Raw genomic sequence first — 13,015 nt, forward strand, 5'->3', positions numbered from 1 at the left:
CTGAACCTCTCTGAACTTCTCTATATAGAGTCCAGTATAATGGACATTATTTACTCCAATCTCCCAGCCCTTCAACTAAGGCTTTACCCCTCTGTGATGTCCAACAGGTCACTGTCTTCACAGGAACAGTCCAAAGGGTGATCCCTATGGAGAGGCTTTGCAAATAGGATGGGAAATCCCTAGAATTCCAATTTTAATATAATTAATACGAGTAAAGAAAAACACTAAAATCATTTCATCAGGGACTACTGATTCTAATATCTGATAAGGGACATTATATCCCCAACACATCTGCCTTCCAACAACTAAAAATGATAACACCCAAACTTCTCAAGGGTTAACGTTATGATCATACTCGTATGCAATCTGAAAACACACAAATTGGCACAACCTTTCTGAAAGCAATGCAGTAATGTGTATCAAGAGGAATGTTCATACTGTTTGTATTAGCAATTCCAATTCTAGAACTATATCCTAAAAAAATTATTAGAGTTGGGGACAAAAATATGTCTAAGGATATGCTGCAGCATACTTCATAGGTTGGAAGAAAAGTTAATGTTCTATAGTGGAAATAAAGGTAAAAATTATTTAAAATCCCATTTCTTAACTTTTTTTTGAGTAAGAAAGGCATAAAATTTGAATTAATGGCATACTAAATATTATATTCAGTATGGTCGCAATCATCTTATATGTGTACACACACACACACACCCACACACACACACACACACACACACACAAAAGATAAGGAAACAAGACCAAAATGTTAATAGTTGATAATGGGAGAATATAATTTTCTTTTTTATGCTTTTCTGTATTTTGCAAATTTCTTAAAATGCCATATATTATCTTCATAAATAGAGACTTAAACTCATCTGTCATCTGAAACAATAAAAAACTAAGGTGAACACAAGAGTTGACTGGGTTATGACAACCCAAATGAATGGAATTGTCCAAAGTTCTGTTCTTCTTCCTATTCTTTTTTTGCAGTGCTTATCTCTTAATCTTTTTCCTGCTTTGGTTTCCGTTTTTTCATCTATTTCAACGTACCCAAGATGGTGTTATTCTTGATGCAATGTAAAGCATTTTTAATGGGGCGTTTTATGATTTTCAAGGGAAAGCTGCATGATATGACATCTCTAAACATAACACGTGTCCTGGTAGAGTAGAAAATACTGGGCTTTGGAGTCCAACAGACTGGGATCTGAACTTTTGCTCAGTTTCATCTTCTTTAAAAGAGCTAACAATTCCAGTGGTGCAGATTTATAATAACAAATGCAACTAAGGTAATGCATATGAAAATACCTATCAAAATGCTTGATTTTTAATAATTCTCTTTCTTTCCATTTAAAAAATTTAAACACTAAAATATTAGACTACACAAAATTAAAATGCTCTAAAAAGCATTTATAACAAATTATGTTATAAGATAGTACAAGTACATTTATATTTAATGGGTTCGTAAGGCAGAACCTGTAACCAACTAATAGCTACTGTGAATGAAAATGCTCACCTTACACTGAACCCCATGCGCTCTGTGAGGGGGAAAAGAGTATTATTCATTACTAGAAAAATCACACATTTTTGGAATCACTCCAAAAGTTCAGGTTAGTACAGCTAAAAGCTAGATGTATAAAAATTGCCAAGGATTTTATGAACTCCCCCATGTGTGAGTATGTAGTTTTGATCACTGTCATCATTTTAGTATAAACAAGATTATTATTAGATCACTAGACAAATATTTTTAAGAATAAAGAAATCATAATATTTGATATAAAAGGAGGATTGAAAACTTAGCAATATCTTTCTCACTGGATAAGGCACCAAAAAGTTGTCCGCCAACAACCTTGTCCCTTTCCCTGGAGTAAACCACTATTAGTTTCTATCCTTCCACATACAATCCAATTTGTACATGCATCCCCTCTCCGATGCAGCATTCCATACACATTTCTTAGCACTCTCCTTTGCTGAATTAATATAACAATATAACTCAACGATCAGTCCATGAATTCACGGAGATAGACCTATCTTTTTATTTTTAAAGAGTTCCTAAGGTACAGTACTCACTTGGTGGGTGTTTCAGTTATTACCAGTCTCTTATTGTAATCCATGTTGCAATCAATACTTTATGTACAGTTTTGTTCATATGTCCAAACCAAGTATGCACAGCTTACAAGTAAAATTTATATATGTACTAATATAGGGACAAAATTTAAACATTAATGTTTTTGTGTTATAAAGTTTATTACATACATTTAAATTTTATATATATATAAAACTAAAATGTCCTCTGAAGAGGTTGAACCAATTTACAGTCCTTTAACAGCATAAGAGAATGTCTGTTTTCCACATACTTACCAATATTGTGTTAAGACACCTTTTGATCTGTTAATATAATAGATGAAAATATCATTCAAGTTTTAACCAGTATTGCTCTCATGCTACATGAAAGAGGTGTCTTTTAAATGTTTTCCTTTTCTCTCTGTTTATATCCTTTTCTCGTCTTTCTATTGGATTGTTGGTCTTTCTCTTACTCACTTTTAAAAATAATTTCTATGTTAGATAATTTAGCCCCGTCACGTATGTTTACACTTTTTCTTCTATCTTTTGTCTTTTGACTTTACTCATGGTGTTTTTTCCATGCATAAATTTTGGATACTTTCCTTTCATGGCTGCTGGTTTTTGGGCATTATTTAGAAAGCCCTTCTTTACTCCAACATTATAAAAATTTATCCTGTATTTTCTTGTGCTATTTTATGGCTTAACATCATATTTTTGGTTCCAGCTGAAATTTATCTTGATGCAAGAAATATTTTTTCCAGACTCTCCCAATATACTTGACTAACCCTTTTTGCTCCTCTAATATAAAATGCCACTGTTACCATAGATTAAAATACTGGGCCGGGCGCGGTGGCTCAAGCCTGTAATCCCAGCACTTTGGGAGGCCGAGGCGGGCGGATCACAAGGTCAGGAGATCGAGACCACAGTGAAACCCCGTCTCTACTAAAAATACAAAAAATTAGCCGGGCGTGGTGGCGGCGCCTGTAGTCCCAGCTACTCAGGAGGCTGAGGCAGGAGAATGGCGGGAACCCGGGAGGCGGAGCTTGCAGTGAGCCGAGATCGCGCCACTGCACTCCAGCCTGGGCAAGAGCGTGAGACTCCGTCTCAAAAAAAAAAAAAAAAAAATACTGTATGTATTTGGGTCTCTTTCATAATCTCTCAATTTTTGAAACATGATGGGATAGCAGCAGCACTGATAGGGGAATTAAAATCAATGTGGAAATCGAGCAAAGTAAAATAAGCTCCCTGGCACTAAGTGACATCAGACATTAAACTAAGAGTAGGTGAGAACAATGAGAGAGTTTGGGTATTGTTCTGTATCCTGTCTGTGGTGTTGGTTACAAGAATGTTATTAACATTCACAGAGCTGTACATTAAAGAGTGAATTTTATTGAATGTAAAATTTTAAAATTAAGAAAAAGAACAGTAACATAGTCCAGGCATCACTAATGAAAAAAAAAAGTTCCGTGAATGGAAGCCACTAACTCCTTTTTTTCATTCTTTCTTAAAATCTACTGCTTCTTCTCTGACAGAGGAAACACAGTCCTTATGTCTCCCCTCAAACTTTCTGCTCTCTTCCTTTACCTGCTAATAAGACGCACTCTCTGGAACAGAAACCAATTCATACTGAAGTACAAACAACTACTAACATCTTCCTCTATATTTCTGCCATTGCGTTTTCACTGAAAAAAAAAAAAGGAGCTTTGGGTTAAAGCAAAGATCCTCATGTTACAGCCAAGCCTATGAGCTCTAGGTTGAAGGTGAATTGGATGGAAATCAGGACTCTGGCACCCTGGTTAAGTGACCTTGAGAAAGTTACCTTATCTCTCTATGCTTTGTCTTTCTCAATCTGGGTAACAAGAGAATTTATTTCATAGCATTATTCTGAGGACAAAGTGCGATAATACATATATAAAAACGATAATACATATATAAAAACATTTTGTAAAGTGGGCCGGGCACAGTGGCTAACACCTGTAATCCCAGCACTTTGGGAGGCTGAGGAAGCCAGGAGTTTGAGACTAGCCTGGCCAACATGACGAAACCCTGTCTTTACTAAAAATACAAAAATCAGCTGGGTGTGGTGGTGGGCACCTGTCATCCCAGATACTCAGGAGGCTGAGGCATGAGAATCACTTGAACCAGAAAGATGGAGGTTGCAGTGAGCTGAGATTGCACCACTGCACTCCAGCCTGGGTGACAGAGACTCTGTTGCAGAAAAACAAACAAACAAACAAACAAACAAACAATTTGTAAAATGCCTGACACATCCGTAAAAGCAAAATACTTGGGCTGGGTGCAGTAGCTCATTCCTGTAATCCCAGCACTTTGGGAGGCCGAGGTGGGAGGATCATAAGGTCAGGAGTTCCAGACCAGCCTGGCCAATATGGTGAAACTCTGTCTCTACTAAAAAATATAAAAATTAGACAGGTATGGTGGCGGGCACCTGTAGTCCCATCTACTCGGGAGGCTGAGGCAGGAGAATCGCTTGAATCCGCGAGGTGGAGGTTACAGTGAGTTGAGACAGTGCCACTGCACTCCAGCCTGGGTGACAGAGTGAGACTCCGTCTCAAAAAAAAAAAAAAAAAAGGCAAAATACTTTGTTGTTGTTAATTTCAGACAGTAGCAGACAGCTGTGGTTCCCCCAGAACCAGAAACATAGTCACATTGTTTGTAATTTGTTCAGTGACAGTATGAGGTAGTAGAAAGAGCATGGAAAGGCCTGCGTTTGAGTCCCTACCAAACTAACCTGGGAATGTAACCTCCATCTTCCAATCTCAGTTTCTTTGCCTATGAAATCCTGACCTCATAGGAGGGTTGAGAAGATGGGATGAGATAATATATATGTAAAAAGAGCTTTGCTAACCAAAAAGCATTCAACACATGTTAATTATTATATGAGAAATTTTAAATCCCAGTCACAGATTATTGTTATGTTCTTGGCTAATGAATTCATATTCATTTGTATAATAAATATATACAAGATTCATCAAAGATATAAAAATAAATAATAAAGGTAACTTATTATATGCTTCTATTTTAATAGAATTCTAGTTGAAAAAAATCCAAAGTTCATAGTGAAGAAGGCATGGAGAAACATGTTGATAGGTCTTTTATGCATTTTTAAATTGAGTTTTTGTGTTCCTAATTAATTAAAAAAAGAAAATATGCATGTTTTATCTTCCATCATAATTCAAAAGTGTTTCTTCTCTTTCTATTATATTTCTAGATTATGATGCCAATCTTCATTTTTTTCTGGAAAAGTTCATTTTTATAGTATGTTGATTCCAATCTACAATATAAAAATTGGAACTTAAAAGTACAATTAACAGAAAGAATTGTATATTTTGAATTACCACAGCACAAACAGACCCAGACATAATGAAAGATTTCCTCCATGCCTGAGCTGTTCTCAGGACTCTTAGTCTATTCATTAATTGTATTACATGTTCAAAAAGGAGCCCCTTCTCAATTTAATGAGATGATGCACACAGAAAAACCCAGTCACCTGCAAACAGCTGCAATAGGCAGCAGGTTATTATGACTAGTCCAGCAATAAGATGTCTAATAGGCATCTCAAACATAATTTGGTCAAACCGAACTTCTGATCTCTACCCCTCACCCAGAGATGCCCCTCCTGTGGTCTTCCCATCTCAGCTGCTGGCAACTCTATCCCAGTTGCTCAGGTCATAAACCTAGGCATCATCACCAATTCTTCTCAACCCATATCTAATGTGTCAGCAAGTCTTGTCAGCTCTACCTTTCAAATATACCCGGAACCCACTTACTTCTCATCACCCCTATTGCTCCCATGTTGGTGCGGGTCATTAGCAACTCTTGCCTGGATGATTGCAATAGTGCCCCTCCCCATCAACCCTGCCTGTTTTAGTTTTCTCCATTGTACTTACTGGTCCTTAACTCACTAATTTACTTATACTTTAATTATTGTTTATCCCCTTCCACTAAAATGTAAGCTCCACCAGGGCAGGGGATTTTTGCCTGTTTTGTTCGCTTTTATATCCCTTGTACCTAGAATACTGGCTGGCATGTAGAAGATGCTCATTTTATTTATTGGAAAAACCCAGTTTTTTAACTCTCTGTTTTAATTCTTTAATTCTTGCTCCTGGCAATCTATTTTCAACAAAACCTTCGGGATGTATCTATTAAAATCTAGGTGGTATTACCTCTCTGCCCCATCTCACTCAGGGTAAATGCTGAAGTCCTTACAAGACTGTAAGAACCGGTGTGATTTACATCCCCGAGGCCCCAAATGCATCCTCACTCCACTCTGACCTCACCCCCTGCTTTCATTCCCTGATCTCACACATTGGTCTGCCTTTCTACTGGCTGGTCCTTCTGCTTGGAAACCTCTCCTCCTACAGCATCCTGGCTCATGCTCTCATCTTTGTCCAGGCTTTGTTCAAATTTGCCCTTCTCAAATAGCCCTCCTCTGATCACCCTGCTTAGAGCTGCATCCCTCCTCTCTCGGCTTGATTTCCCTATGTAGCACTTACATATCACCGTCTTATATCCTACCTACCTTTCATACTCACTGTTTCGTTCACTGTCTTTCTTCCCTCTCTAGAATCAAAGTTCCATAAGGCCAGGGATTCCCTGCTGAACCCTACCACCTAGAAGAATGCTTGGCACATAGCTGATGCTCAATAAACATTTATTGAATAAATAAAAGAAGTGGTCTTTTTTCAGTAGGTATCAAAACCCACACAGGTCGTTAATCTGTGGGAATGGAGCACATTGGTTGTGAAATGCTCTTACAGGTCATGCTTCCATTTGTCATAGTATCCTAAAGAGACTTGGCATAGTCTATCAGTCTTTCTCCAAACAAATCAACAGTATAAAAATTCTTCTTGCTCCACTCCCATTTCCCTGTTTCTTAGGGCACTGGTAAGGATTATTCCCATTAAAATGTATTTATTTCATAGGAATTTTTTTCCCCCAGATCTGCCTTCCCCCTGTTTTTCTGGCCACAGCTGCAAAGTTTAGTATTAGTGCCAGAGGCAACTGATTAGTGAAAAAATACATACTCTGCTCCAGGCTGGCATCCATTTGTATTTCATTATAAGAGGATATTAAAAATGATGCCTTGGACTTTTAACTGTCTACAGCACAGCACATCTGTTACCCCATTTGTTCTGATAATCTGACTACCAGAGTGAGTAGAGCAGTTAGTGTTATTTCCATTAACACATAAGGGAGTTGAGACCTAGAAAAGTTGATAATACAGAAGGCATTTGGCATGTTTTCCTACTTTTATTTTTATTGTATATATATTTTTTGAAACAGGGTCTCACTCTGTCACCCAGGCTTGAGTGCAGTGGTGTGATCTTGGTTCACTGCAGCCTCGACCTCCCGGGCTCAAGCAATTTTCCTGCCTCAGCCTCCCAAGTAGCTGAAACTATAGGTGCACGCCACCACGCCCAACTAATTTTTGTATTTTTTGTAGAGATGGGGTTTCACCATGTTGTCCAGGCTGGTCTCGAACGCCTGAGCTCCAGCAATCTGCCCCTCCTAGGCTTCCCAAAGTGTTGGGTCTGCAGGCATGAGCCACCAAGCCCAGTCCCTATATTTACTTTTAGAATTGTATTGTATGGCAAGTCATCTCAAACTCCTAAATAGAAAAGGCTGTCTTACGTCACACAGTATACATTTTTGAGAACAGCCTCCATTTCAGACATCAAACTGTTGGGATGCTGAGCACATGTACTGAATACCCTGTCATGATGTTCCTTCTTGCTAAAGTTGAGCTCTGATAAACTGACAAGATAAACAGAATCCGCTCAACCTGTGTTTTTAATTTCTAAGAAAGTACCTGATTTCTGAAACTATAGTTTTGCCCTACATTTTTATCTAGTGGTAATCCAATTTTAGGCCACCAAGCTGGTTTCGGAAGAAAAGTTCTATATTCTCTTAAGACACCAGGATGTTATCCCTACTAAACAGCTTAGAAGTCAACTCCTCTAAAATATGTTTACCTGGAGGCCCACACTAGACCAAACTCCCTCCCATGTCTTCTTGTGGCACCTACACACAACTTTATGCCAGTGTCATCCTGTATAAACTGCCTGTTTACGTGTCCCTCAACAGATGCCCATTTCTTGAGAGTAGGGATCCATCATCTCTGAATCCCACGCGCTAATACAGCCGTGCTGCATCATAGGTGCTGGATAGGTGCAGGCTGAATAAATAAATGAAAAAAGGCAGTCGTCAAAGATGAATGCTAAGGGAGGGGGAAGCTACTTCACTCCTGATATTTATTCCCTTCCATCTACTCTTGTCTTCTCTCCACCCTCTCACCTATTACTCTCTAGGTTGTAGAGCTTCGAAGGAAAAACTGGACATGACTAGTCCCCACCACCCCACCCCGTCTCTTCCTCTTCGGGGACAGGTGCTGGTGGGAAGCACACTGCCACCCACACCTTCATGCCATCAGCTTTATAGGCTAGGGCGGATCACACGTAAGAAGGGCTGCTGTGGTCTAGCCCTGCCAGTGACCAGGTAGCTATGATGGTGTAATTGGGGGTTCAATGTTAGGAAGTGCCCTGGCCACAGTTCTAAACTAAATTCTCGCACAATAAAGGTGATATTTTGTCTTCTGTTTTTTAAAAAGTATTTTATTTATCAATTGGTTTAGAAATCAGGGCATGGGAGAGGACTCTTTAAATTGAGGGCCCTTAAATCCCCTCCAAATAAGGATGAGTGAGATTCAAGATTTTTAATTTGAAAGGCTTCTCCTACGCTATAAATTACAGCTCTCCCAGCCTAACACCATCTTGTTAAGAAAGCAGAAAATGGTAAGCAATAGTATGCTGTGAAACTACATATTAACTATGAATTCATCATACCCTAGAAAAGCCTTTAGCTGAACAAGGGCTAAAATGAATGATGATAAAAACCTTTCTGTGTCATCAGTAGAACATTTTGTTTTGTCTATATTTCTAGAATCCCATGATTCAAAAAGTATCAAATCTGTATCAAGCTCTGGGACTCTTTCTGCTGATATTCTCTCACCCCCACCCTACCCCAAATCTTAAGTGCTGCTCTAACATGCAACCGTATGAGTTGGATCTGCCAAGACTCCCTCTGCCCTTCTCCCCTTAGTGCTGACAAGATGCCTGAGGCTGGGCACAAGAGAATGATAGGTATTATCTTATACATAGTGCTTGGTTCAATCCATGGAGTGGAGTCCAGAACTATGGACCCAAAGGCATCAACTCAATTTAGGGGTTGAGTAGCTTCTCCAAGTCCTACAGATATATTTTACCATTACCCAAGCCTGGAGCCTTCCACTATGTAAGAGTTTAGGCAGATAATAAAATACTTCAATGATCAGAACTGATCTCATACAAATATCTACTGCCAGGTAGATATTATCATCTACATTTTACAGAAGAGGAAATTGATTCAAAGAGAAACCCGGTTAGTAATTTGAAAGGTGGGCATTTGAGCCCCCATCCTTCAGACTTGAACAGCCACACATTGCTATTTCCACTCTTCTGCCGTGCCTCAGCAGAGCCTCATTCCCATTACTGAAAAACTCATGACACATGAGCCATTGAGAGTGGAGGTGAGGATCTGTTTCCACGGAATAGATGGCATATTACTATGCAGCTTTTAAAAGACTGGCAATGTCCTGCACAGACAGGGAGAAGACGAGCAGCAAATGGTATGCGGAGGCATGGACAGGGCACAATAGGCATAATCTGTAAGCCAACATCCTCATGGAACAGATATAAGTAAAGTCTGGGGCAGTTATTTCTCTGAGTTGTTTAAAGATGTTACATAAATACACAACAAGCAGGGCACTTATTGTGTATTTATGTGACATCTTTGAAGAAGCCTCAATCCTCTGAGAAGCAGAGGCTTTCTTTCTAAGCTGAGCTTCTCAGATCCATGGGCCAAGCCCAGCTTGCTTCTCTGACATTGGATGCTCAGGGTTTTCTCCTTTGTTGACAAGTGTTGTATCACATCTTACCAAGAGAAGTAGGTCTCCCCTAGATTGTCCGTGGACCTTCAATCTTTTGGCTATTGATACAGAATCCATGCACAGTGCTGCTCATTTCTACGTATATTATCAAAATCCATAAATACTGGATAATCCAAAGCTCACTCTCTGATGTGTCCATGAGGGCCTCTAGCCATTTGGGTTCCGTGCCTCCAGAATCAAATTCTATGAACATGGCATAAACAGGGGCTCAGTTTTCCTCTTTCTTTCTTCCTGTATTCAATATCATTATTATTCCAATACTGAAGGTAAGGAAGCTGAGAGGCCCAGAATCTTCATTCACTGTATTCACCCAGAGGACGGCCCAATCCCAACGCTTATGTCTACAAAACACTCCCCACCATGTCCTGTTCCATTCTACATCTATCACTGTGGTTCAAGTTCTTGGCCTTAACACTCATTTCCTACACTGCTCTTACATCCTTTCCTCTATAGATTCCTTGCCTCAGTCTCACCTCTTTTGACAACCCCCTTGAAAGCTTCCCTTAGGGTCACACTGTCACAGTTCCTATCCTTCTCTTATACTTTGCTGCCTCTTTACAGCTTTAGGGAAGGTGCTCATCACACCATCTATCAAGACTAGGGCATCCATCCCCTAGGAACTCCAGTCATCAGTCTTTTTGTCATTATTCCAGGCATTAATAAAAGCCACATTTGTGCATTCAAACTATTTCCATCCCCTTGCCACCTCTAAAACATCCGGGAATATCTGGAGAGTTATTCTCTCTCTAGTTCAAGTAATCATTCCCATCACCTAAAAGGGTTGTGAAATCTTATATTCTTTGATTAAATGTTCTCAGACTGTTCAGAGAAGAGCCAAGAGTTCTCTCCTCCTTCCATCCTACTCTCCCCTCTATCTCCATCCCCCATCCCCCACCCCAACCTCTGCCAAACCTCACCATGCAACAGCCAGGGCTACTAGCACTGATCTTCTGCCAGGCTCTTACTCTTAGCGAATGGTCAGTGTACACACCTTTGAGTTGATGCTTTGATCTAGACATTTTCTCCTATTGATGTATGAGGTATATAACTTTCAAGTGCATTTCTCTTAGACTGCAAGTTCCTGGAAGGCAGGGCTGTCTGTAAGAATGAGGAACTTTTTCTAAGCAGAATCCATGCAAGTAGCTGCTGCTTGATGATGGGAAGAGCATTTGAAGTCCCTCAAATAATATACAAAATGTAATAGCTCGTAACTTGATTTCAGTCCTAGGTATGTAGCTACACCATCTCATCCACCCAACACCCAGTGTTTTCCTCATCTGGTAGAGTACCCAAGAGTCGTGTTCACTTTGATTCTTACTCTGGTAAACTCTTGCTACAACATCACTGGGGATCTGTGCCTCTTTCTAGAGCCTATACAGTGAGGGACAAAGCCTAAGTGTGGATTCCAGTGCATACAGCTTTATAAGTGACCGGCGCCTTGTCACAGCCATACTTACTTGGTGACGTGGGGGAGGCTGCACCTCCTTCTGTTGACGTGGTCGGAGGCTTCGTGTCTGGCACCGGCAGAGGCACAGGCCTGGCCATCGGTGGTGGTGGTGGCGGTGGCAACATTGGGGTGGGAAGGAATGGGTTGTGCACCTTGCCTTGGCTGCTCCCATTGGGCTGTGAGGGTGGGGGCAGAAAACACACATACAAGAAAAAGAAGAAAGAGACAGCAACCATTAGCTGCTTCTGAAAACAAAATATTCATCAGGCACCTTTAATGTAAATTACTAAGTATCTAGCTGCTTGAATTCTTCCATAAGTCCGTATAGAAATGTCCATTGTTGGGTTCTGTTCTTCAGGCATTTCACAAAAGTACTCTTAGCCGCATGCGCTCCATGCATCCTAAACTTATTTCTTTAACTACATTGTCCTTCTTTGCATCTGATTTCATAAAACCACCTGCCAGTCATCACTCTGCATTTGTCACCTGAGTAACCAACTTTTGCTTGGAATGTTTTATATTTTTCTGTTATTAACTGCTACCTTCATTATCTTCCTCACGATTATTAAATATTTAATATCTAAGTGTTTTATGGACTGTGCTATTATTCCACTATGTTTCTTTACATAGATACAGCAAAGTTTCCTAAATATGCACTTGAGAAAAAAAATATTTTATTTTCACTCTTTAAAGTTGATATTATATAACATTTAATAAACGTGTTAAGTGAACATAGAAAATTTTGTTCACATATTGTATAACATCAGGCACACAAACTTTAGAATTCAGCTGTCAGAAGTCTGCTAGGGAAAAATATCACTTCTAATTTTGATTTAAATTATATAAGCATATGCCGTAAGAGTCATATTTATTTTGCTGCCTGATGTTAAAACAACCAAATAACAGCTCTTTAACAAAAAAATTCCCCTCTAAAGAGAGCAATAAAACTCATTTTATTTTCAATTTTTTCAAAATAGTTTCATGCAGAGACCTGCCTTAAGTCCTATAAAATTTTGATCAAAATGCTAAACTGGGCATTTGACAGTTATATAGGGTGTCAGGACTATTAAAAAAATGGTTAAAAATTTAGAAGTCAGATGCTTGATGCTGGTGATCAGTTCAGTTTTTTCACTGTTTCCCAAGAGGCCTCTATTCAACCAACAACAACAGTTCACATTTAGTCCCCAATCAAAATTCGGTTGAAGGAGATTCTGCTGTCCCAGGCTTTTACATTTAAGCTTAATAATTCTACAGAGGCAGTCTCACTCCCCCATCAACATTTACTTATACATTTAGTATTGCTCCTCAAAGACTACCTCGTCTGATGATCAGAACGCTGTGCTTTCTTGCCAGCAACCTTGCCTTTGCGTTATTTCTGAGTGTGCTGAGAGTCCATAAGTGAATGCTTTAGAGTAAGCCAAGCAAATGAATATACAAGCAAAAAGAAAAGAGGCACCATATTGATTTGTTGTCTAGACAGAAATGTATCTGCTAACACATCA

The 13,015-nt window shown here is 39.4% G+C and overlaps 1 protein-coding gene across 13 annotated transcripts in view; it reads right to left on the reverse strand.

Moving 5' to 3' along the window:
• The window catches only part of NFIA (nuclear factor I A), a 597,699-nt gene that overhangs the window by 45,129 nt on the left and 539,555 nt on the right, over window positions 1-13,015 (reverse strand). For all 13 annotated transcript variants that reach the window (XM_001084362.5, XM_015140952.3, XM_015140938.3 and 10 more), the window contains one exon: window positions 11,524-11,689. In XM_001084362.5, the coding sequence (XP_001084362.2) occupies window positions 11,524-11,689 (166 nt within the window). The remainder of the gene's footprint in view (window positions 1-11,523; window positions 11,690-13,015) is intronic.

This window comes from Macaca mulatta, chromosome 1 (assembly GCF_049350105.2).
Source record: "Macaca mulatta isolate MMU2019108-1 chromosome 1, T2T-MMU8v2.0, whole genome shotgun sequence".
NCBI lineage: Eukaryota > Metazoa > Chordata > Mammalia > Primates > Cercopithecidae > Macaca > Macaca mulatta.